The 24,596-nt window shown below is 41.9% G+C and overlaps 1 protein-coding gene across 1 annotated transcript; it reads left to right on the forward strand.

Moving 5' to 3' along the window:
- Positions 1-342: 342 nt before the first annotated feature.
- On the forward strand, positions 343-1,247 carry LOC113294836 (1,4-dihydroxy-2-naphthoyl-CoA synthase, peroxisomal-like). The gene is made up of 4 exons (XM_026543211.1): positions 343-603; positions 732-779; positions 865-960; positions 1,164-1,247. Exons 1-4 carry the CDS (start codon positions 343-345, stop codon positions 1,245-1,247), a joined length of 489 nt encoding a protein of 162 aa, XP_026398996.1.
- The last annotated feature ends 23,349 nt before the right edge of the window (positions 1,248-24,596 follow it).

Raw genomic sequence — 24,596 nt, forward strand, 5'->3', positions numbered from 1 at the left:
GCTAGCCTGCCTGCCTGTCAACGAAACTGCTTCCCATTCAGTTTGTATGTATTTGAGAATAATTTTGGAAACGCTTTAACTTGTTGGATGTTTTTGAGATGTCAATGTTCCAATTTGCTTGATCACTTTAATGGGAGGACATCATTTGCAGTCTAAGAGACACTCCCTAATTGATGTTGCGATCAAATGTGAACTCAGACTGTCTCGGAGACTTTTCGAGTAACGTTCTCTGGCCTCATTCTTTTTATTGAGTTATTATTTGTACATCTAATTGGGGTTTGTAATGAATGGTTTGATTCTGTAGTTTGTGATGGGACATTCTTTCCGTCTCTCCACGATGAGATGTCTGCAATTGTGGGTTGTTTCAACCGGCGTGCACAGAACCTGCTACAAGTTCATTTATCTTCGGGTTTCAGAAAGTATTTTACATGGATTAAGAGAAAACTTGTGAAAGGAAATCACGTTGCTATGGTTGAAGAAGGCAAAAAAGGTTTACTACATATCTTTGCAGGTTATGCGGTTGGAGGAGGACATGTATTGCATATGGTTTGTGATTTAACAATAGCTGCTGACAATGCCGTTTTTGGCCAGACAGGTCCAAAGGTACCCGTATTATGCTTGTTTTATGAGCATTCTTTGGAATGTTAATTTTTTAATGCATATCTAGAAATTGCACACTAGAATTATTTTTCTGATCTCCTCAAAATACCTTTTACGGTGGATTTGTGCAGGTTGGAAGTCTTGACGCAGGTTATGGAAGTTCCATCATGTCTCGTTTGGTAAGTGTTGAAACTGAATTCTCTGGCGCAGTGGGGGAATCATAGCCCTTAACATGTTATTTTTCTTCTGGTGGTGGTTTACCAGGTCGGGCCGAAAAAAGCACGTGAAATGTGGTTTCTAGCTCGATTTTATAATGCTTCTGAAGCAGAGAAGATGGGGCTAGTGAACGTCGTAGTACCGGTGAGTTTATTACAATCAACTACTCAAGGGGGCTACTGTATTGTTTTCAGCATTTTGTGTTTTTGATAGACAACAACTTTTTTTGTCTTTTCCCTTGAATTTCTGCCACCATTGCCAATTTGCTTGTGTATGGAAGATTTCGGCAGTGACAGCGACATTTCTTCTGCAAGAAGGTTTTGCCACTTTACTTTTTACCCCAACAGGATACTACTATGGATGTAGGGTGGCAGCAGTCAACCTCGTCGGCAATACAAGCCGAAGGAATGTCTCGCTTCACTGTTGTCTAGTGGGCACAAAAACTAACAATTATGCTGTCAGATATTAAGTGCCAAGGATGCTTCAACATGTAAGTAGTAGTTATTACTTGTATTTTTCAGTTTTTCTTGTGATTTTGGAGAATATATGAATATTTGAATCTTTGTGTTGTTGTTGGATTTTTGAAGGCAGAACAACTGTATTCAGTCACTCACAAACAGTGGTTGTATGTGGAAATTGTCAAACTGTCTTGTAGAGGTAAAGCTAGACTTACCGAGGGATGCTCATTCTGGAGAAAGGGAGATTAAGCGGTTGCGATAAGGGAATGTTGTAGTCGATATTCATTATTACTAGTAGAACAATGTAGATTATATAGTGTTTGTTTTTAGCCAAATAATGGCTCCAAAATTTGATCTCATTTAGGATATGTTCTTAAGGTATAAAACGGGCGGGCTAACCCGTGAACCCGCGGGTTAAACCCGTTACGGGCACGGGTTGAAGAAATGACAACCCGTGGAGAATTTCAACCCGTATCAACCCGAACCCGTGGAACCCGCAACGGGCAAGCCCCGGCCCGCCCGTTTGCCAGCTCTAGTGGGGGGGCTGCCTGAGAACCTAACAGTCGTGTAAAGCTAGGAATAACTAATGCCGTTATCCTCGAGGTTTTCCTAACAAGAAATGGTTAATAAAACAACGCCAAAACTGTCCTACGCAGACAACACCAAATTGTCTCTTACATATGTTTTTTTATTTGATCCTATGTCTTCGGCTTGAAACTCACTGTTTCTACAAAAAAGTTTACCTTTCCATTTTTTTGGGATATCATGTGGATTAGGAGGTTTTGGAGGGTTTGAGAAGGTCTATCCATAATCATTATCTTTTAATTACGGAAAATGGATCATTTGTCCAGATATTTTTAAAACATGGTTCAAATGGACGAATAAAAATTAGTATGAGTGAAATGGACAAAAAAAATAGCAAGAATGAAACTGGATTCATCATGGCTTAAACTTAAAAAAGAGCGAGGATAAAACTGGATGCATCCTGATGTAAATTAAAAATAAGAAAAAGTATTTCAAAATGGGTAGGATGAAATTGTTTACATCCTGGCTATTTTTACATTCTTGTCCATTTAAACAGTATCAAATTTTACATGTCTTTTTCATCCAAGAATTGTTGATTTTGGTCTTTTTAATCAATTTTGTGTTTTAGTTACGTATTACATTTCACTGTAGCTATGACATTCGCAAGGATTTTTTATTATATTTGGGTGTGGATTATAACACATGCTCTTTACCCTTACAGTGAGACAGCCTCAAATACATTGGAAAAAATCTTATTAATGGATATGGTATAGACGAAGAAGTATATCTAAAAACGAAGAAGTATATCTAAAAACTCTAGTAGAAAGATTAACGAATGAGATCAAAGAACGGTAGATTAGAAGTAATTAATGGCTAATAGAAAAATTGCAGTCCTGCAGGAGATGTCAATATTAAGGAAGATGTCGAAGATGAATTAACAAGCAATAGCATGGCAAGAACGATGATGATGTTGGTTAAAATGGTGATAATGTTGGGAAGACCGATGACGAGGTTAACCAGGTTTCACAACTACAAATAGCTAGCTCCAAAAATAATTTATTCTAAATCATAAAAAACACAAATGATAAATAAATTGGAAGTCATCCAAATTTTAAATATTGATATAAGTAACGTAATATGAGTACAAGTTAGTGCATCCTCTAAAAAACGAGGTGCACAAGTACTCCGTTTTATATTGGGTAGTTCATTTTGAATACAACATAGTGGTCTCCCATTTTCAATGTAATTTCCCAATGGCAAAAGACGTATCTATGCACCCTTGTTTTTGTCGATGCACCAATTTGGATCCAAGTAATATTTTCAATAATTATTTTAGTTTACAAATTATATTGCAAATATGTTGAAGAAACGAAAGTTTCCAAAGATAGCACTAGAGAAATCATATTCAAGTACAAGATTACGTATAAATTGATCGTCGTCGGCAAGAAAATGCGGGAAACAAGTTGTGCTAGCGATAATACTCGGTTTTGAAGAATCTTCACATTCAAAATGGTAGTAGAGGAGTACGAGTCAAAGGAAGCTGTGGTTGGAAATTGGGGGGATAAAACCTAAAATTTGAATATAACGAGCCTCAGTGCTTATGATAAACAAGTGGTTGTAAGAGATTTTATTTGGTAGATATATGGCTAGTCCAATTCAGGAGACCAAAAGCATGTAAATGTCTCACTGGTAACTGAAGTAAAACAATATATTTTTTAGTTTGTGATGTGAATGCTGTCAGAATATATATTGGGATGAATAAAAAAGGTGGAAATCCTTGCAACAAAAGAAAACGAAATGAGCACATTGCAGATATTGAAAAAGAGTGTGTATATAATACACCACTAACTTTTTCATTCGTTAAATTGGATAGACGATCCTCGTACGATCAATACGTCTAGATCTCTAATAACAAGATCCTTGTTCCCGATTCTATATCAAGATCAACCTAGTATATACTAAACCTTTAAGATCCAACTCAGTTAGAAAACTTTGACTAAATTGTTAGATATTAACAGCTGTCAAGATAAATCAATACCTTAATATTGGGAAACTTAGATATTTTTCTAGATTCTATGAGAAGTTTTAACTTTAGAACTAAAATATTATTTCCAAATCTGCCCACAGATCGTGTTCTAGAATTTCTCTCGTTTTATCTCGACTTATTCTCTCTAATGAAATTTATGTAATGCCTTTTGGATTAATCATGCATACTATGTATGCATATATCTTGCACATTCACCTTGTTATCTTGTTATGTATCTATGTTAAATTACTAAATTCAGTGATATTTATATTGTGTGTGCCGTGTCCACGTATTTTAGTTTTTTAAGTTGTTGTGTCGAAGTTTCTTATTGGATACAAGACACCGACATTGTGTCTGTGTCGTTGTAATGTCGGTGTCGTTGTAACTCAATGTTGATGGTGGATTTTTGACAAAGGGTAAAATTATAAAATTATATTTTTGTATATTTCTGACCCGACTTCAGACGAATATATGAAATTCATATTTTATAATTTGGACATGAAAGCTCTTGTTGCCATGATTTCCGACTGATCATGTAACCTCTTCATAACATAAATATACAACAATAATACTAAAGTCTCTCAGTGGAGCTTTCAATATTATGCATATATCCACTTTTGTATAAAATTTTAATTATTGGATGACTCCTAGATGGATTGACCACTAATATAGAGTGATAACGTCTTCAGGATGTCACTGGTACCGGTAGCAATTCCCCTCCAGGTGTTCCATGAGTAACAAAATGAATATCAGAACGAGTATGATGCTTCTAGCATCTCGTACCTCTATTCTCGAATCAATTTGATGCTCCTCGACAGAGTGTCTGCTTGTATAAAGTGACTAGTTAATTAATCCTAGTGTTATATTTATTAATTGAATTTCTAGAAAATATTCTACTTTCACCATAATATTTTATTACTTCTATTCACGGATTTGCCCAGCTGAAATCCATGGATTAGTAATGAATATTCGCTTTTCGGCCATATAGGTTACCACCGAGTAAGCCCCAAGAAAATTGCATAGGTGTATTTAGTAATAATGCTCGAACGAAAGCATTGACAAACGAGGATATGGAGAGCCCACCAAAAAGGAGAGAGATAATAAAATTAATAATATAAAATGGGATACGTAGGACCGGGCCCACCGTCTAGCCATGCCGCCGATTCCGTGGCCAGTCCCCCTATTTTTTACTTTTATATTATTTCCTTAATCCATGACTTTCTCATTCAAGCAAACTCTTGATTTTCCATATCTTGTCAAATATTGCTCAATCCACCATATGATTAACAAAGCAAGTGGTCCCGCAACCATTAGGTCTTTGTACCATGTAATATATTTAAATATATAATATTGGTCGTTCAACCAAAATTATACTCCTTATTCGATCAAAAATCAAGGGTTTCAGTCAAGATCAAACCCTTATGAAAAACACAAAATAATGCTCGAACTAACACCAAAAAATACAAGAAATTTTCAAAGTGGACAATCGTCGACATGGTGATCCGTGCATCGCCATAACCGGTCCCTCGGTCCCACATATTTTGTAGTTAATTAATTATTTGATTAATATTCATATGGTTAATCCTCCAAATGATTAATCCTTGATATTATGAATTCTCCAATTGGACAATCCTCCATATACAGCGTAGCCGGTCTCACCATCACCAACGACCGGTCCTCATATCCATTGGCCGATTGGCCTCCCTACTCATATTGGATGATCTTCCATCTCCTGGATCCATCACTTCCTAAATTAGAATTTCATGATTATAATCTTAATTAGGTCTGAACATCATGAATTTTCACATCGATCCAATTATCAATATTTTAATCAAATATTTAATGTCCGGTCTTGCTGCCAACATTTTTCAGTCAACCATCCAACATGTCGACTATCCACTTGGTTGATCATCCAGTGTTTATCAATATTTTAATATTATGGTTTCTCCACTTTGTTATTCGATAACTCCTAACATGGTGGATCGATATGAGTATTTTATAATAACTCAGAAATATTTGATTTCCTGTCAAACACTTGACACATCAAAATACATATTGGCCCAATATCGATTCTGCAATCACATCAGAACTAAGTTCATAAATCTATATCATTCGATTACCATTTTTTACTTAAATGGCACAATGATATGCCACAATCATAAATATTTCATCAGACTCAATGTCTAATCATCTCGATGTCCCAGCAGACACCTTATACTCAATTCACCATAATGATGGGTCACAAAGCATATCACATTAGTAATTGATAATTATGCTTAACTCACCATGCTAACACTCACGGGCTATCCTAGTTAATGATTGACCAACTAAATACACGTCTTCCAAGCAGACTTCACAGTAGACATCAATCATGTCACATGGGGGGATATCACTAGAGTTTTGGTCTGGGGGCCTATAACACGTGTGAATAGCAATACATCCACGATGATAAATGTGAGTAAGTCATGTTGGAAGTTGAAGGAGTAACTGGAGTAGTGGATGGACAATAAACTAAGTCTCCCTCGCAATACGAAACTGGTTCAATCACGACTTCCCACTTCTTCATTCTTCCATTCCTCCTTAACCGTCATACTTGCTGGAGATCAATATGTTAACCGCTTCTGAAATAAATAGGTTCCTCAGCCTATGATATGGAAAACTTAGTAAAAAACTAAACTTAGCAAACTTACCGAAAATTTACGACAGTCTATGATTATCAAATACACCGAAGCCTTTCTCTCGGTCTAACACAGAGAATTCAATACATCCACCAATTACCATTGATCTCACACATTCTCAGATTTCCTCCCTATAGATCGACCTTATCCTTCCTTTCTGACCAAATTGGCTCTGGAACGGCCATTTTGTTGGTGTAGGCCAGAGTCTTGCAGATTGATTTCTCGAATTCAAGTACTTCCAAGCAGTAAACCTGTTAAAGGTTTTACGCATCAACACACAACATATAATATAATATAACGTGGAAAAGAAATAAGATTACTTTTGGGTCCATTGAAAAATACGCTTCATAAATATAGACCCTTTTTTTTTTTGAACATTTCGGATATATGTCAATTATCAAATTTTCCATCTATCCTGGTTAAGTCCTATTACAATTTACTTATTTACCCCTTACTCTTTGCCACGTTGACCTTCTACATCAATTTCATGTTTGTCGAGCTCGGTTCAGGATCATTAAACTGTTTTCAAGTTAGTTACATCATTCCCCAAAAGGATTTATCATTCCCAAGTGTCTTATGGTTTTTGGTTGGTGGAGAATCGATCTTTTATACTCCCTCCGTCCCTAATTAGATGACCTACTTGGTTTTAAGTTTTGTCCCATAAATAGATGACCTATTTTTGTTACTATAAGAAATATGTATAATTTGATAGTTATGTTTATATTCATTACGTAGGTGTTTTAAAATGCTTTTCAACGGTATAAAGTTTACGAAAAACTGTGATATAGTTTAAGAGACAAATCATTTCTAAGTTTTACTAACATCCTTGTCTTAAAAATTGTGCAAACTACAACTAGGTCATCTAATTAGGGACGAAGGGAGTAATACTTTTCAAGTTCGCCGAGCCTAGTTCAGGATCGTTACACCTCTTTCTTTGTCGAGCCCAGTTCAGGATCGTTACATCGTTTTTAGGGATCGTCGATTATTTACTCTCCTCACCAAGGAGATCAAATTTAGGGGTAAATAAAACCAGAAATATATTAGATAACTGCAACCTTTCACTTAACTGGATGAAATCCAGGTTTTTTTTCAAAAATAATGATAATGGTAAGACGCATATTCAAAATGTTCAAAAAAGTTCTTATATTCGAAAAAAAGAAAAGAAGAGGGCATATATTTGTAAATGACCCAAAGAAATAACACATGACAACAAATATTTTGTTAACGAGGAAGCCTACAGTTTAGCCGTTACATTGTATTAAGCCGCTACAAACACTATCATTGTGAGACCCCAAATCGTTTTTTTCCGGGTTTTACTAAACCCATTCATTCAATTCTTCGCTAAGAGTGCCTAAGACTCAAACATCAAGAGTTGTTAACACTTTTAGATAGCCTCAATAAAAAATGTGTATGTTCCTAAATAATAGTGTCTGCCTTAGTTCAAAGTCTTGGGTGTTGTTAACATTGATCCATGTAGTTGTACATGTGTCATATTTTGGTCACATAAAAAAAAAACTGAGAAACCAAGGAGGAGACTCATACTTCTTCTTCTTCTTTTTCTCTTCTTTCTTCTAACTCAAAAGGGAAGGTTTTGCATGAATGAATCTGGTGGAAATAAGAATGAAGTTTCATTTTGTTGTTCTCCTCTTTCTCTCTAACTGTTTGGGTTGTTCCTTTTTGCTCAAACCAAGAACAAGAACAAAGGTTCAAGAGAGTGATGAAGGTTTGGGTTAAAAATCAGCAGGAGAGGATAGAGGTTTGGGTTGCAATAAACGTAAGGTGACTTTTGATCAGTGATTTCGTTATATCCTTGATAAATGATTGTTTGGAACTGAATTGGTGCTTCGAATCATGAACGGGAATTATATTCTCTTGATTTTTGTTTGAGTACTTGTATTCTAATGATATTCTTCACTGTTTTGGAGAAATTGAGTACTAATTTTGATGTTTTACTTGAGTTAGAGCATTAGGTAATTGGCAAGGAACATCAATTTCATGTATAGATGTTTTGATTTGAGTATTTTGAAATTAGGGTTCTTTATGAAATTTTGGGATTTCAATCCAAATCATGTTCTCTACGAAAATATGAATTGAGTATTGTTGTTTTCTTACTTGATTCATATCTACCAAGCTCCTGGCAAGGAATTACATGATTAATTATGATTCAACATTATGAACCCTAAAATCCCTGTTTTAGTTTTATTATTATCTAAATTCAGACGTCGGAATATGATGAAATTCTAGTATGTTGTGATTAACTAATTCATAATGATACGATAAAAATTTCATGAATATCAGGTCTTGTTTACTACTTGAAATGTTGCATGATCTATGACTGCGTTCAACAGATTTTAAATCATGAACCGCCGACTAATCTTAATGCTTCTCATTATCCGTATATAGGATGAAGCTGAAATTTTAGGATGTTATTTAGTACTCTGTAGGTAACCTACTGTAAAATTTTCATTAATTTCTGAACATTTTAGGTTCCCCATAGAATGGAAGGATCGTTAGTGGATTCTGTGTTTCCGTGGTGAAAGCAGTCAAATAGTAATGTGCACATCTCTTTAATGAACCGTTAGAATGTCATGATTTTTGGATATGTTTTGTGAAATTGTGTCATAAAGATACTGCAGAAATTCAAGGATGATCATATGTCATTTACTATTGAAACACCTGTATAAAGCGTGACTGTGTTCTGAAAACAGAAATTATGTATAGCCATGAGCATGAATATCGAATGATTTGAAATTAAAGGATTATAAGTTATACTTACAGGGCTTATCTAGGCTATGAAATTTGAGTAAGAGGGTTTCCTTATAAGCTAATGATGACATGGGGTTGCAAAGCTGGTAATTTCATATTTTATCTTCTTTGGTGTTCTTGCTGATAGCAGTTTATCTCTTGAGGACGTTTCCAATTAGTAATGTTTGAAATGGTCTTGTGGCTTATAATTTGATTGTGGGTTTACTTTCTAATGCTTTGTGATGTTATTCCTTTTAAATGGTGGGACATGTTCTCATCCTTCTGAGTTTGGTACTTGAAAGATAAGTCTGATACGGTGACTCTTCGTACACTGGCGGTAATGCAAGTCGGTATGTATCCACTAGGAATGATCTTCAAAGAATTCTTGAATGGTATGAATAATACAGTGGACTAATATCTCCTTCATATTGAAGTTGTTACCTTTTTGCTTATTAAGTATTATTTTTGTTATACCTTTGCTTCCATTTTTTTTGGGATTCTACTGTTTAATTGGAAGGGAGAATGAGAATGTCAGTTTCACCTTGCTTGCTTCATTTGAAGTAGAATGATCTTATTATGCGAAATGTACGATTACAGTGGTTTAAGATAAGTACTTATTTTCTTATTCCTTATTGTTGACTATGAGAATGAATTTAGTGGATTATCAGTTGGTATAATTCCTTTTGATGCACAATGGTTAATAAGCCATTTTTTCAGTCTTCTGTAATGGTATGGATGCGAGAAGACTTCATTAAACACATAAATTATGTTTTGCTACAAACTTGTTAGCTGCCTTTGTTTGTATTTATGTATAAATCTTGCCATTAGTAAATCTTGAGGTTGAGTCTCATTTTTGTGAGTATTCCAGGTATGATATAAAAGATTGATTAAGCAAGCAACCCATTTTTCCTATTGTTTATGGATGTCATTGCTTGCTAATTAAATATGTTTACGTGGTGTGTCTATGGAATTGGACAGTTAAAGTGGGATGCCTCATGCTAGCTGCTGATACAAGGTGTATGTGTATTTTATATTTTAGATGTACGATAGGTTGTATGCCATGTGTTGATGGTGGTTTTTAGTTTAGGGTTAAAATCGTAAAACCATCATCTGACATGACGTGACTATGACCATTAGCGCATTTATTGATCAATCAGCATGCCTATGTAAGAATTAACAGGGTACCTTTTTTTTTATACATGTGTCATGTTCCACGGCAGAACCCTTAGTATTGACCGACATCATCTTCGTACATACCAAACCCTAATTCTCACGCCACCGTGCCAATGGCAAACCATGCCAGCCACGTCTCCGCGCCAAGGCATGCCAACCATGCCAGCCGCACCACCGTGCCAATGGCAAACCATGCCAGCCACGTCTCCGCGACAAGGCATGCCAACCATGCCAGCCGCACCACCGTGCCAATGGCAAACCATTCCAGCCACGTCTTCGCGCCAAGACATGCCAACCAAGCCAGCCACACCACCGTGCCAATGGAAAACCATGCCAGCCACGTCTACCGCGCCAAGGCATGCCAACCATGCTAGCCGCACCATGCGCCAATGGTATGCCAAACCCTTGGCCCCACCATGCCAAGCAAACCGCACCTTGCATTGGCCCCAACCATGCTAGTCGCACCATGCGCCAATGGCATGCCAAATCCTTGGCCCCACCATGCCAAGCCAACCGCACCTTGCCTTGGCCCCACCATGCCAAGCCGTCCGTGCCAAACCCTTGGCCCCACTATGCCAAGTCGTCCACGTCATTTGCCTTGGCCCCACCATGCCGACCTTCCCTATGTGGCTACCAAAACGAAGGCGTGCGACGATCAACGACCACCCTTCAATCCTAGATGTGAATCCTAGCCGTCCAAGGTCGCTAAACAACGCATGGTAACCTTTGGCCCAAAACCCTAGTTTTGGCCACGCCAAACCGCGCCAAGGCATGCCATGCCACATGTGCCAATGACATGCCAACCACCTTGTCGCGCCATACCATGCCGGCCTTCCCTGTGCGGCTACCAAAACGAAGGCGTGCGACGATCAACGACCACCCTTCCATCTTAGATGCAAATATTAGCCGTCCAAGGTCGCCAACCAACGCATGGTAACCTTTGGCCCACCGCCAAAACCCTAGTTTTGGCCACGCCCAAACCGCGCCAAGGCATGCCGGCCATGCCACATGTGCCAATAGCATGCCAGCCACCTTGCCGCACCATACCATGCCGACCTCCCCTATGTGGCTACCAAAACGAAGGCGTGCGACGATCAACGGCCACCCTTCAATCCTAGATGCAAATCCTAGCCGTTCAAGGTCGCCAAACAACGCATGGTAACCTTTGGCCCAAAACCCTAGTTTTGGCCATGCCAAACCGCGCCAAGGCATGCCATGCCACATGTGCCAATGGCATGCCAACCATCTTGCGCACCATACCATTCCGGCCTTCCCTATGCGGCTACCAAAATGAAGGCCTGCAACAATCAACGGCCAAAGTTACTAGCTAACGCATGGCAACCTTTGGCCCTATTTTGGTCGCGCCTAAACAAAGCCAAAACCCTAACTTTTGGCCGCGCCTAAACTAGGCCATAATTAAAGTCATACTGATTATGCTTTCATGTCACTGGATACCAAACGAAGGGTTGCAATAATCAACGGCTACCTTTCCTCTTAAGATGCAAAATCTCGACCGTCGAAGGTCACCACCGAGCCGGCAAGTCTCCCAAGCTCAACTTGCCAGACAACAACAACGTGTTACATGTTTTCCATGAAAACACTCGAGACATCAACGCATGTCACAAACAGGGGGATGCTCATTGGGTATTGGTTTGGCGGTTTACAGCGTGCGGCGTACACTACGCCCGTTATAAGAAAGTGTCATAAGGATGAGGCGGTTAGTAAATACAGGGAGTAATGGTGAAACGCTTTCTTTTATGGAACATCAATTCCAAGCGTTACCGGTTACCACCTCCCCCCATTTACTCACTCTTTTTTCATTTTTTAATGATACCAGAGTACGTTTCACTTCGACTTGTATAAATAGGCATTACCTATTCCCACCAACGAAAAGTTCTGGTCAGGAGCATACAACACTCAGAAAATATTTGCTAGCTTTCCATCTATTAGATTCCCACTTTCTGATACAAGTCTTGAAACAATTACTCTTCCAGAATCAAATATTCTGGTCTCAACACTCTCTTCGCTTCCCTCCCCAAAACCAACCCTTCTCCTTCACTTTGTGACCGTAGCAAGTCTGGAACGACCATTTCTTGGTTTAGGCCGGATTTGTACAGATTGGTCTCTCGAATCTAAAGTACTCCCTTGTAATACATTGTTTAGGGTTTAAATTCGTTTCTCACCACACACCCGAAATTACCAAAATCAGCAGAAATCGTTTTCACCCTCAAATACCTTGCTAATATGAACTCTGGCATCTTTTGTCGGGCTGATGATGCTAATGGTTAACTATACTGTTATATTTGACTAATGGTAGGTTAGATGCAATAGGCGAGTATGATGAATTTGTAGGGTAGTTTTGTTGAGGTATACTGTGATGGCAGTCAAGCTGACCAGGAAAGTATATTCTTGCTCGTGAATTTATAATCGAATGTCTGTCTGTTTTTCACATAATGCAAAATATTTAATTACTCTAATGACAGGGATTTTGGGCATGAAGTGGAGATATGCACATTCACTTTAAATCTTGGGTGTGGAGAATGTGAGAATTAGGGATAGTTATTACAATGCAATTCATACTATCCAATGTTAGAGATAATTGCTGTAAGAGATAATTGCTGCAAGAGATAATTGTTGCAAGAGATGATTGCTACCAAAGTAGTTCATATCATCTAGCAAGGGATAATTACTACTGCTGAGGGTAGTTCATACTATCTAAACAAATAATGACGAACTACGGTCATGCTTGATCCCTTCGAGCAACGGAGAGGGTACATAGGCAGCCGCTATGCGGTTTAGCACAAATCTACAAGGTTGTTCATATCATCTGAAAGGGGTTGGTTGTTGCTTGACTGTTCATACTGTTCACTCGGAGATGATTGCAACCTTGGCAATATATATCTCGTTGGTAGAGGTAGTTGCATCACTGGTTGTTCATACTACCTAGTCAAGAGATGATAGTTGTCTCAATGAGATAATTCATATTATTTGATAATTGTACAACCCATAAGACAAGAGATGATTGTTACTGCTCGAGGTAATTCATATCATCTGTCTAGGCTTGTGAGTTAACAATAATTATTATCATGAGAGGTAACTTACATGATATGAGAGGGATGGTTGCTGCATACGATGGCAGTTCATACCATCGACCTAGAGATGATTGCTAGCTCTTTGAGCAGTTCATATCATCTGAGAAAGGTAGTCGGTTGAGCTTGAAAGAGTACTATGAATTGCCAGGCCAGAAATGGCATCCCACCTACGGGTGGCAACCCGGAAGACCGTTTGTTTGATAACGGTGGCTGGTATCGGACTACCCTGGCATTGAATTACCGTTTGTTTAACGACGCGTTCTGTCATGCCTTAATTGGCATCCCACCTACGGGTGGCAACCCGGAAGACCGTTTGTTTGATAACGGTGGATGGTATCGGACTACTCTGGCAAGAGACATTGTGTCTCCACAGTAAAGACGATGGGAATCTATTGTCGGTTTAAATGACCTTTCGAAAATTTGGTTTTGGTTTCTTTAGTGGCGCATCAGGAAGTCGGAGCCTGCCAAGCGGGTCGTAACCCGATCCGTTGGAAGCGGAAATTTTCTGGTCCGTCACAATCATATTTCAAACTGGAATGTAGTTTAGACCTAATCAACCATTCAAGCAATTCATATTTAGTTGTTCTCATTAAGTTTCTTGGATCTCTCAAGAACCAACGCACTTGATTCCTCTACCTGACGTCCTTTACGGGGGAGGAGTTGCTTTAGCCGAAGTTAAGACTTGTGTTTATTCAAGTATGTTTCAACCAAAGTAAATTAAATTTATTTGTTTTGAGGCGATATTCAAGTAAACGAAGATATCAAGCAAATCTCAACAATTAGGATAACTTTTCAAAAGTTATAAAGATGTCAAATTGATTTTACCTCGCAAGATCAACCAAAAAAAAGTATAAATGTCAATCTTGTGAGAACTACAAAGTCAGAGATGAATAACTCTCTGTAGTTTGTGTCAATCTTATTCCTCAATCAACAATTCTTGAATGATCGTTGATAGACACATTTTTGTGTCTGATTTGTCTCAATTCTCTATAATTGTTAGTGCTTAAATTTTTACTTAATATGGTGTTTTATGTATTTATAGTTATTTTTGGGAAATAAACTATTGCGGAAAAACAGCTGGAAAAAGTGATAAAGGTACCCCAAGGACAAGTGCTAAAGGAACCCTTATCGCAGATAATGGAACTCCATCTCTTCACTTGTTCTCGTCGGGAAATTGGGTTTGAAATTGCAGAGATTTTTTAGAATTAATTTTACACGATTTTTACTCGGATTTGGTTGTTGTTTTGGATCGGGATCGACTTGTCAGAACTAAATAGGGATAATGACATCTTTAGATTCGAAAAAAATAAGGAGGTGTTGATGGTGGTTTTTAGCTTAGGGTTAAAATCGTAAAACTGCACATCTGACATGACGTCACTACGACCACTAGCGCATTTATTGGACCCTTTAATATGTCTGTGAGAAATTACCGGGGTACCTTTTTTTAATGCTAATTAGGGTTTCGATAGGCTAAAACCCTAATTCTCACACCACCGTGCCAATGGAAAACCATGCCAGCCACGTCTCCGCGCCAAGGCATGCCAACCATGCCAGCCGCACCACATGTGCCAATGGCATGCCGTGCCAGCCACATCTCCGCGCCAAGGCATGCCAACCATGCCAGCCGCACCACATGTGCCAATGGCATACCGTTCCAGCCACATCTCCGCGCCAAGGCATGCCAACCATGCCAGGCGAACCACCGTGCCAATGGAAAACCACACCATCCATGTCTCCGCGCCGAGTCACGCCGACCATGCCAGCCATCCCAACATGCAAAAGCCGTGCACGACACTGGCTGCCAAAACGAAGGGTTGCAATAACCAACGGCTGCCCTTCCTTCTGAGATGCAGATCTCGACCGTCCAAGTTCGCCACCTAACGCATGGCAACTTGCGGCCCAAAGCCAAACATTACGGCTTATGCAAACCCTAATTTCGGCCGCGCCTAACACATGCCAAAGCCATGCACGACGCTGGCTGCAAAAACGAAGGGTTGCGACAATCAACGGCTACCCTTCCATCTGAGATGCAGATCTCGGCCGTCCAAGTTCGCCACCAAGCGCGTGGAAACTTCTGTCCCAATGCCAAAACTACACGATTTTTACCAAACCCTAATTTTTGGCCGCGCCTAAACCGTGCACGAGCATGCCGACCATGCCACCATGCCGCTGGCTACAACATCCCTCCTGAATTCTTCCTGAGTTTTACTTTCGGGATGTTTTCACCTCTCGAACGAGCTCAAAACCTAAATATTCCCGAGTTAGGAGATAGGAAATTATTTTCCGTACAGAATGGAGGGGAGGACCATCAAAATCCGAGTCCGTACGAGAATTCTATAGTGATTCTAGTAAAAGGCGCTAATTAGGGTTGCAGCATACCAAACCCTAATTTAGACCAAGCCGCAAGCGCTTCCCTTCCAGGCCGCAAGCGCTTCCCGTTTCCCTTCCAAGCCAAACGAAGGGTTGCATCAATCGACAGCTACCCTTCATTCTGAGATGAAAATCTCAGCCGTACAAGTTCGCCACCAAACGCGTGGCAACTTCTAGCCCAACGGAAAAACTACACGGTTTGTACCAAACCCTAATTTTTGGTCGCGCCTAAAACATGCACGAGCATGCCAACCATACCACCATGTTGCTGGTCTCCAAACGAAAGGTAGCCACGATCAACGGCTATCCTTCCTCCTGAGATGCAAGATCTCAGCCGTGCAAGTTCGCCACCAAACTTGTGGCAACTTTTGGTCACGAAACCAACTTGGCTCTGATGCCCATTCTTTGGTCACGACACCAAACCCCAATTTTTCCGCGCTTAACACATGCCAAAGCCATGCACGACGCTGGCTGCCAAAACGAAGGGTTGCAATAATCAACGGCCTTCCATCTAAGATGCAGATCTTAGCCGTCCAATGTCACCAGCTAACGCGTGGCAACCTTTGGCCGCGCCCAAACTGTGCCAAAACCCTAGTTCTTGGCCGCGCCTAAACTATGCCAAAATCTTAGCTTGGCCACGCCTAACCATGTCAAAGCCATGTCGGCCATGCTTTCATGCCGCTGGCTACCAAAAGAAGGGTTGCAACAATCAACGGCTACCCTTCCTCTCAAGATGCAAAATCTCGACCGTCGAGGGTCACCAACGAGCCGACAAGTCTCCCAAGCTCAACTTGCCAAACAACCGCAACATGCTACACATTTTCCACAAAAACACTCGAGACATCAACACATGTCACGAAATGGGGGATACTCATTAGGGTTTTGGTTTGGCGGTTTACAGCGTGCGGCGTACACTACGCCCGTTACAAGAAAGTTTCATAAGAATGAGTCGGTTAGTAAATATAAGGAGTAATGGGGAAACATTTCTTTCATTATGGAACATCAATTCCAGGCGTTACCCGTTACCACCTCCTTCCACTTTACTCTGTCGTTTCCATTTCTTACGAAACCAGAGTACGTTTTGTTACGACTTGTATAAATAGGTCTTACCTATTTCCACCAAAGAACAAGTTTTGGTCAGGAGCATACAACACTCAGAAATCACCTGTTAGCTTTTCCATCTGTTAGCTTTCACTTTCTAATACAAGTCAAACAACTACTCTTCCATAATCAACTATTCTGGTCTCAACACTCTCTTCGCTTCCCTCTCCAAAACCAACCCTTCTCATTCACTTTATGACCCAACGGCCATTTCTTGGTTTAGGCCGAAATTGTACAGATTGATATCTCGAATCTAAAGTACTCCCTTGCAGTACATTGTTTAGGTTTTAGACTCGTTTCTCACCCACTCACGCGAAATTACCGAAATCAGCAGAAACCGTTTTCACCCTCAAACAATTGGCGACCACAGTGGGAGATTGGTCTTTCGGTTACAATGTCAATTTTCAATCCTCAATCTCATACTTCGTCCCAAACGTCAGGACGGTAGAGGCAAACGATCCGCTCAGGGATCGACGACTCAGCTACCAGACGACCCGATACGATCCGCTTAGGGATCGACAACTCAGTTAACAGACGACCCGATTACCAGTCATGACACGGCAAGGGGCGACTGCGGACTTCCCGGAGGTTAAAAGCAAATGATCCTCCCAGGGATCGACGACTCGATTATCAAGTGACTCAGGAACGAATGGGGACTTTCCACAATCGCAGTGCTTCTCACAAAACTCGGTCTTGCACCTGACCCATTTTTCGTTAGCAGATCCAAAAAACCGAGTAAGTCTTGCCTAGACAAAATACATGGTTTACTATTTCAAGTTTTCACGGGAATGATAAAAACGATAGCCATGTTATGTTTCATCCCATGTCATCTACCGACACGCAACGTTCACGGTTCCATATCTTCCCTGGGATGTTTGTGTCACTTACAATCATAACCAAAAACGGCATCATCCTAAAACAGTTCATCCCGAATAATAATCCAAAACCCTCATAGGTAACACTTGTCTTTCAACCCAAAAATCCAAAAAATCAAAACCATAAGCCAGGTGTTTCATTTTCCTTTCAAAAAAAAAAAAATGAAACAGAAGAATTTTAGAAGACATAAGTGCATTCAAAGGAAGCCATTCAACGGTGTTTTTCTCTTCTCGAAGAAGGCGTCCTTCGTCATGTGGAGGACCGCCTGTTTCAGCTCCAACTCTTTGGACAGCCTTTCGACCTCCTCTTCTTGTTGTTTGACCACGTCCGCAGAAGGACCTTCGGTCACCTTGGCCTGTAACTTTTGGATCTCAGAGAAGCCCTAACGCCCAATTCTTCGTGGAATCAGTCACATACCCGTACATACCTACTTTGCATAATAACGATTACCAGTCACTATTCATGAGGTAGCCGACGCTACTACGGTGATATTTGAAGAGAATACCAATATTTCTATAGATTTATGGAAGGCATACCTATGGCTAGGGTTTGCACCAACACAAGAAAAACAATAAAACAAATTGAAAGAGAAACGCTGGAGTACATACCTGGAATATGCTTGCCCATCTTATTGCCACCGCGCCATGCCAAACCGACGCCGTGCCAAGCCAGCGCCCACGCCAGGCCAGCACCCACGCCAAACCAGCGTCGTGCCAAGCCAACGCCTTGCCAAGACAGCATCCACGCTAATCCAGCGCCCATTCCGAGTCGATCCAGCGCTAATAGCTTGCATCTTTCCAACGCCAGCAACTTGCATTCCTTCCAACACTAACATCTTGCATCTTCCCAGCACCAGCTGCTTGCATCCTTCCAGCGTTGCTCTTGAACGCTCAGTGGAAGGGAACCAGCAATCCAATCTCATCACACGTAGAGATTAAGAACGACTTCTTCAAAATCGAGGCAAGGAAAATCAGCAACCCCCCCTGAGTTCACAAAGACTCTTTTCCCAAGGCGCAACATCAAGACATATTTGCAGCCCTCAACCGCGCTGCGTCAGGAAAGCAACTGTTTTCATTCAGGAAGCGGTTCCCAAACCCCCTACATCTCTTGGAAAGCACGATAGATGGAACTGGGGACTCCTAACTACTGTTCGCTTGAAGGATGTCCAGTTTGACGGCACAATGATTGACGCAGCCTCTCCGTTTCAACGTCCTCCAGCAGTATCTCCGCTTTAATGTTCGCTTCAGCAGCCACTCCGCTTCAACGTTCGCTCCAGCATCCGCTCCGCTTCAGCGTTATCTCCATAAGCTGCTCCAGGATCCGAAGCAGTATTTGGATTCTTAAGTTTCAACATCCTCTCCAAGAGCCGAAGCCACTTCAACACCGCTTCCTCTTGCCAAGGATCGTACCATGGCCGCCACTCCTTCCTGCAAAGGGTCGTACCACCACGCTCCCCATGTCAAGGATCATGATCGCAGCCAGCCAATCTTCGTAGTCATGGCCGCATTTTTATCCATCCTACCAAAACTCATGATCATGGACAGTTTGCTCTCTTACGCATCCAGCCAATACTTTTATTTCCATGAATGCCCATACAATTCCATCCAACCTACTTTGTTACCACGACAATGTAGTCTCTTCTGATTACATCTGCTACCAAGAACTGTTGCCACTCATTTGTTGATATCATCCAGAGCTTCACCACAGCAGCAATCGCTACAAAGATGAAAACATGTAAACCATACTTGGGGACTGAGGATATACACGGAATCCCTTCACTGTCAAAGCTCAGAAGACACAGTCAACCAAAAGTCCATATCCACAACAAGGTCATATACTCTTCAAGGGTGTAGCGCAAGATTACCATCACCTCTCTGTCTAGAAGACGGCTTCAACACTTTACGAGTCCGCGGAGAATCCCAAGCCTGCTCAGAGGAAAACAACTTCAAAAACTAAAGAAAAATGCGACTGGGGACTGCTCGTCGCAGTCCATCCCGGCGATCATCAAAGACTCATGAGATAACTCCAGAGATGCGGCTGAAACATTTTCTTGAAGAAACAGAGGGAGCCACGATAAACAACATAACTCTGTCATTCCTACTTCCCCGCTATCCAGAATATTTCGTCCATGTGCATCCCAACGTCACATCCAGAAGAGTACAATAAGCTTGTATCAAATCTCGTGGACATGGATTCAAGGCGATGCAATGAAAGTAGGCTAAAAATGGGGACTGCCATCATGGGACGCCTTCACTCCCCTCAATCTGGTTATTTCTGATTTCAACATAGTCACTGCCGAAGTTTTACGAGCCGCATGAATTTCTCAACATGAAGCCGTACATGTGCATCGAAGACTCCAAAAGCACGCCACAAAGATATATTCACATATTCGTACGTGCCATCGGATCTAACATAAATATAATTGGGGACTGCTCACCGCTTCCCATTCCATACGATAGTCCAAGATTCAGAAGATGGTTCGAAGGATGTCTTTTGAAACAAAGTCCTTGAAGACTTGATAGCAGCACGTCGATAACGAAACGTCTCCCAACTCATCTATTTCATCCAGTGGCTCCAGAAGTTTTAGACCATGCAAGCATTCACATCACATCATCATCACGATCAGAAGGTCCAGGCACTGAACAACCTAAAGTCGAGGATGGACCGAAAACGCAACCACAATCTCCAAGATTATCCTGACATGATCGTTTCCGAGCATATATTTCATCCATCCGTCCCAAGAATGCGATGTAGTTTGGAAAATTTTGGAATCCACTGGAGAGACACTGCAGACGAAAGCACGGATCCGGACGAGCAACAGAAAAACAGAAGAGGGTCAATACCTCTTTTCATACGGACGGAGTTTCTAGAGTTTGCACAGAATAAAGTTTCCTTCTTTCTCCATGAACGGGAATAGAGGACTCGGCGCGGCTATGCTACCCCGGGCCCGCAACATCCCTCCTGAATTCTTCTTGAGTTTCACTGTCGGGCAGTTTTCACCTCCTAAACGAGGTCAAAAACTAAATATTCCCGCGAAAGGAGATAGGAAATTATTTTCCGGTCAGATGAAGGGGCAGACCGTCAAAATCCGAGTTCATACGAGAATTCTACAATGATTTTAGTAAGGAGCGCTAATTAGGGTTTCGGCATGCCAAACCCTAATTTAGACAAAGTTGCCAGGCGCCATCACTACCATTTGATAACCGAAGTTCCAGCGTCACCACCATCGTTTGGTAGCCGAAGTTCCGAAACCAATTTACACCATTCTGCAGATTGAAGACAGTTTCTCCCATTCCAAGCCGACCAACGCCTGCGGCTCCCATTCCAAGCCGATCAACGCCTGCGGCTCCCATTCCAAGCCGACCAACGTCGGCGGCTCCCATTTCAATCCAAGACGAAAATCTATATTTCACCACTTCACAGTCTATCCAGCAACACCACAAGCAGAATCAATGCAAGGCCGCCAACACGAGAATCACGAACTCTCCTTACCTCTCGAAAAAGGTTAGCCGGGTCTTCTTAACCATCTTTTCACGACTTGTCATTTCGATTTTATCCTCGCCTGTCACCATCGTATGCTTACCTCGCAACAATGCTCATGTTACGAGCTAAGCAGGGGACTTAATGTTGATGGTGGTTTTTAGCTTAGGGTTAAAATCGTAAAACCGCACATCTGACATGACGTCACTACGACCACTAGCGCATTTATTGGACCCTTTAATATGTCTGCGAGAAAATTACCAGGGTACCTTTTTTAATGCTAATTAGGGTTTCGATAGGCCAAAATCTTAATTCTCCCACCACCGTGCCAATGGCAAACCATGTCAGCCACGTCTCTGCGCCAAGGCATGCCAACCATGCCAGCCGCACCACATGTGCCAATGGCATGCCGTGCCAGCCACATCTCCGTGCCAAGGCATGCCAACCATGCCAGCCGCACCACATGTGCCAATGGCATGCCGTGCCAGCCACATCTTTCCACCAAGGAATGCCAACCATGCCAGCCGCACCACCGTGCCAATGGCAAACCATGTCATCCACGTCTCCGCGCCAAGGCATGCCAACCATGCCAGCCGCACCACATGTGCCAATGGAATGCCTTGCCAGCCACATCTCCGCGCCAAGGCATGCCAGCCGCACCACATGTGCCAATGGCATGTCGTGCCAGCCACATCTCCGCACCAAGGCATGGCAACCATGCCAGCCGCACCACATGTGCCAATGACATACCGTGCCAGCCCCATCTCCGCGCCAAGGCATGCCAACCATGCCATCCCACCACATGTGCCAATGGCATACCGTGCCAACCACATCTCCGCGCCAAGGCATGCCAACCATACCAGCCGCACCACCGTGCCAACGGAAAACCACGCCAGCCACGTCTCCGCGCCGAGTCATCCCACCATGCCAGCCGTCCCAACATGCCAAAGCCGTGCACGACACTGGCTGCCAAAACGAAGGGTTGCAATAATCAACGACTGCCCTTCCTTCTGAGATGCATATCTCGACCGTCCAAGTTCGCCACCTAACGCATGGAAACTTGCGGCCCAAAGCCAAACATTACAGTTTCTGCAAACCCTAATTTCGGTCGCGCCTAACACATGCCAAATCCATGCACGACGCTGGCTGCCAAAACGAAGGGTTGCGACAATCAATGACTACCCTTCCATCTGAGATGCAGATCTCGGCCGTCCAAGTTCGCCACCAAGCGCGTGGCAACTTCTGGCCCAATGCCAAAACTACACGGTTTGTACCAAACCCTAATTTTTGGCCACGCCTAAAGCGTGCACGAGCATGCCGACCATGCCACCATGCCGCTGGCTACCAACATCCCTCCTGAATTCTTCCTGAGTTTTACTTTCTGTATGTTTTCACCTCCCGAACGAGCTCAAAACCTAAATATTCCCGCGTAGGGAGATATGAAATTCTTTTCCGTACAAAATGGAGGAGCGGCCCATCAAAATCCGAGTCTGTACGAGAATTATACAACGATTCTAGTAAAGGGCGCTAATTAGGGTTACAACATACCAAACCCTAATTTAGACCAAGCCGCAAGCGCTTCCCGTTTCCCTTCCAATCCAAACGAAGGGTTGCATCAATCGACGGCTACCCTTCATTCTGAGATGCAAATATCAGCCGTACAAGTTCGCTACCAAATGCGTGGCAACTTCTAGCCCAACGACAAAACTACACGGTTTGTACCAAACCATAATTTTGGCCGCGCCTAAAACATGCACGAGCATGCCAACCATACCGCCATGTTGCTGGTCTCCAAACGAAAGGTAGCCACGATCAACGACTAACCTTCCTCCTGAGATGCAAGATCTCAGCCGTGCAAGTTCGCCACCAAACTTGTGGGAACTTTTGGTCACGACACCAACTTGGCTACGATGCCCATTCTTTGGTCACGACACCAAACCCCAATTTTGGCAGCGCTTAATACATGCCAAAGCCATGCACGACGCTGGCTGCCAAAACGAAGGGTTGCAATAATCAACGGCCTTCCATCTAAGATGCAGATCTTAGCCGTCCAATGTCACCAGCTAACGCGTGGCAACCTTTGGCCGCGCCCAAACTGTGCCAAAACCTTAGTTCTTGGCCGCACCTAAAATATGCCAAAATCTTAGCTTGGCCACGCCTAACCATGTCAAAGCCATGTCGGCCATGCTTTCATGCCGCTGGCTACCAAAAGAAGGGTTGCAACAATCAACGACTACCCTTCCTCTCAAGATGCAAAATCTCGACCGTCGAGGGTCACCAACGAGCCGACAAGTCTCCCAAGCTCAACTTGCCAAACAACCGCAACATGCTACACGTTTTCCACAAAAACACTCGAGACATCAACACATGTCACGAAATGGGGGATACTCATTAGGGTTTTGGTTTGGCGGTTTACAGCGTGCAGCGTACACTACGCCCGTTACAAGAAAGTTTCATAAGAATGAGTCGGTTAGTAAATATAAGGAGTAATGGGGAAATATTTATTTCATTATGGAACATCAATTCCAGGCGTTACCCGTTACCACCACCTTCCACTTTACTCTGTCGTTTCCATTTCTTACGAGACCAGAGTACGTTTTGTTACGACTTGTATAAATAGGTCTTACCTATTTCCACCAAAGAACAAGTTTTGGTCAGGAGCATACAACACTCATAAATCACCTGTTAGCTTTCCCATCTGTTAGATTTCACTTTCTGATACAAGTCAAACAACTACTCTTCCATAATCAACTATTCTGGTCTCAACACTCTCTTCTCTTCCCTCCCCAAAACTAACCCTTCTCCTTCACTTTGTGACCGAAGCAAGTCTGGAACGACCATTTATTGTTTTAGGCCGGATTTGTACAGATTGATCTCTCGAATCTAAAGTAATCCCTTGCAGTACATTGTTTAGGGTTTAGACTCGTTTATCACCTACTCACGCGAAATTACCGAAATCAGCAGAAACCGTTTTCACCCTCAAATAGTAGGATTAAGTCGATTCTCGACACGGGTTGGAGAATATCACGGGTATTTGATTCATTTTTGGTAAATACGTAGAAATTAGAAGGAGAATATCTTCCTTGTGGACTTGACTCTATCTTTAGACATAGTTTTAAACAACCAAGATTCAATTTTCTACGCGTGAGAAGAAAAATGAAAGAATAAAAAGTCGAAACTTTTGGAAAAAGGAAAGAGGATAAACAAGTATATTCTAGGGAAATTTTGGAGACCTGTTGTGTATAAATAGAGTTGG

This window comes from Papaver somniferum, chromosome 7 (assembly GCF_003573695.1).
Source record: "Papaver somniferum cultivar HN1 chromosome 7, ASM357369v1, whole genome shotgun sequence".
Lineage (NCBI taxonomy): Eukaryota > Viridiplantae > Streptophyta > Magnoliopsida > Ranunculales > Papaveraceae > Papaver > Papaver somniferum.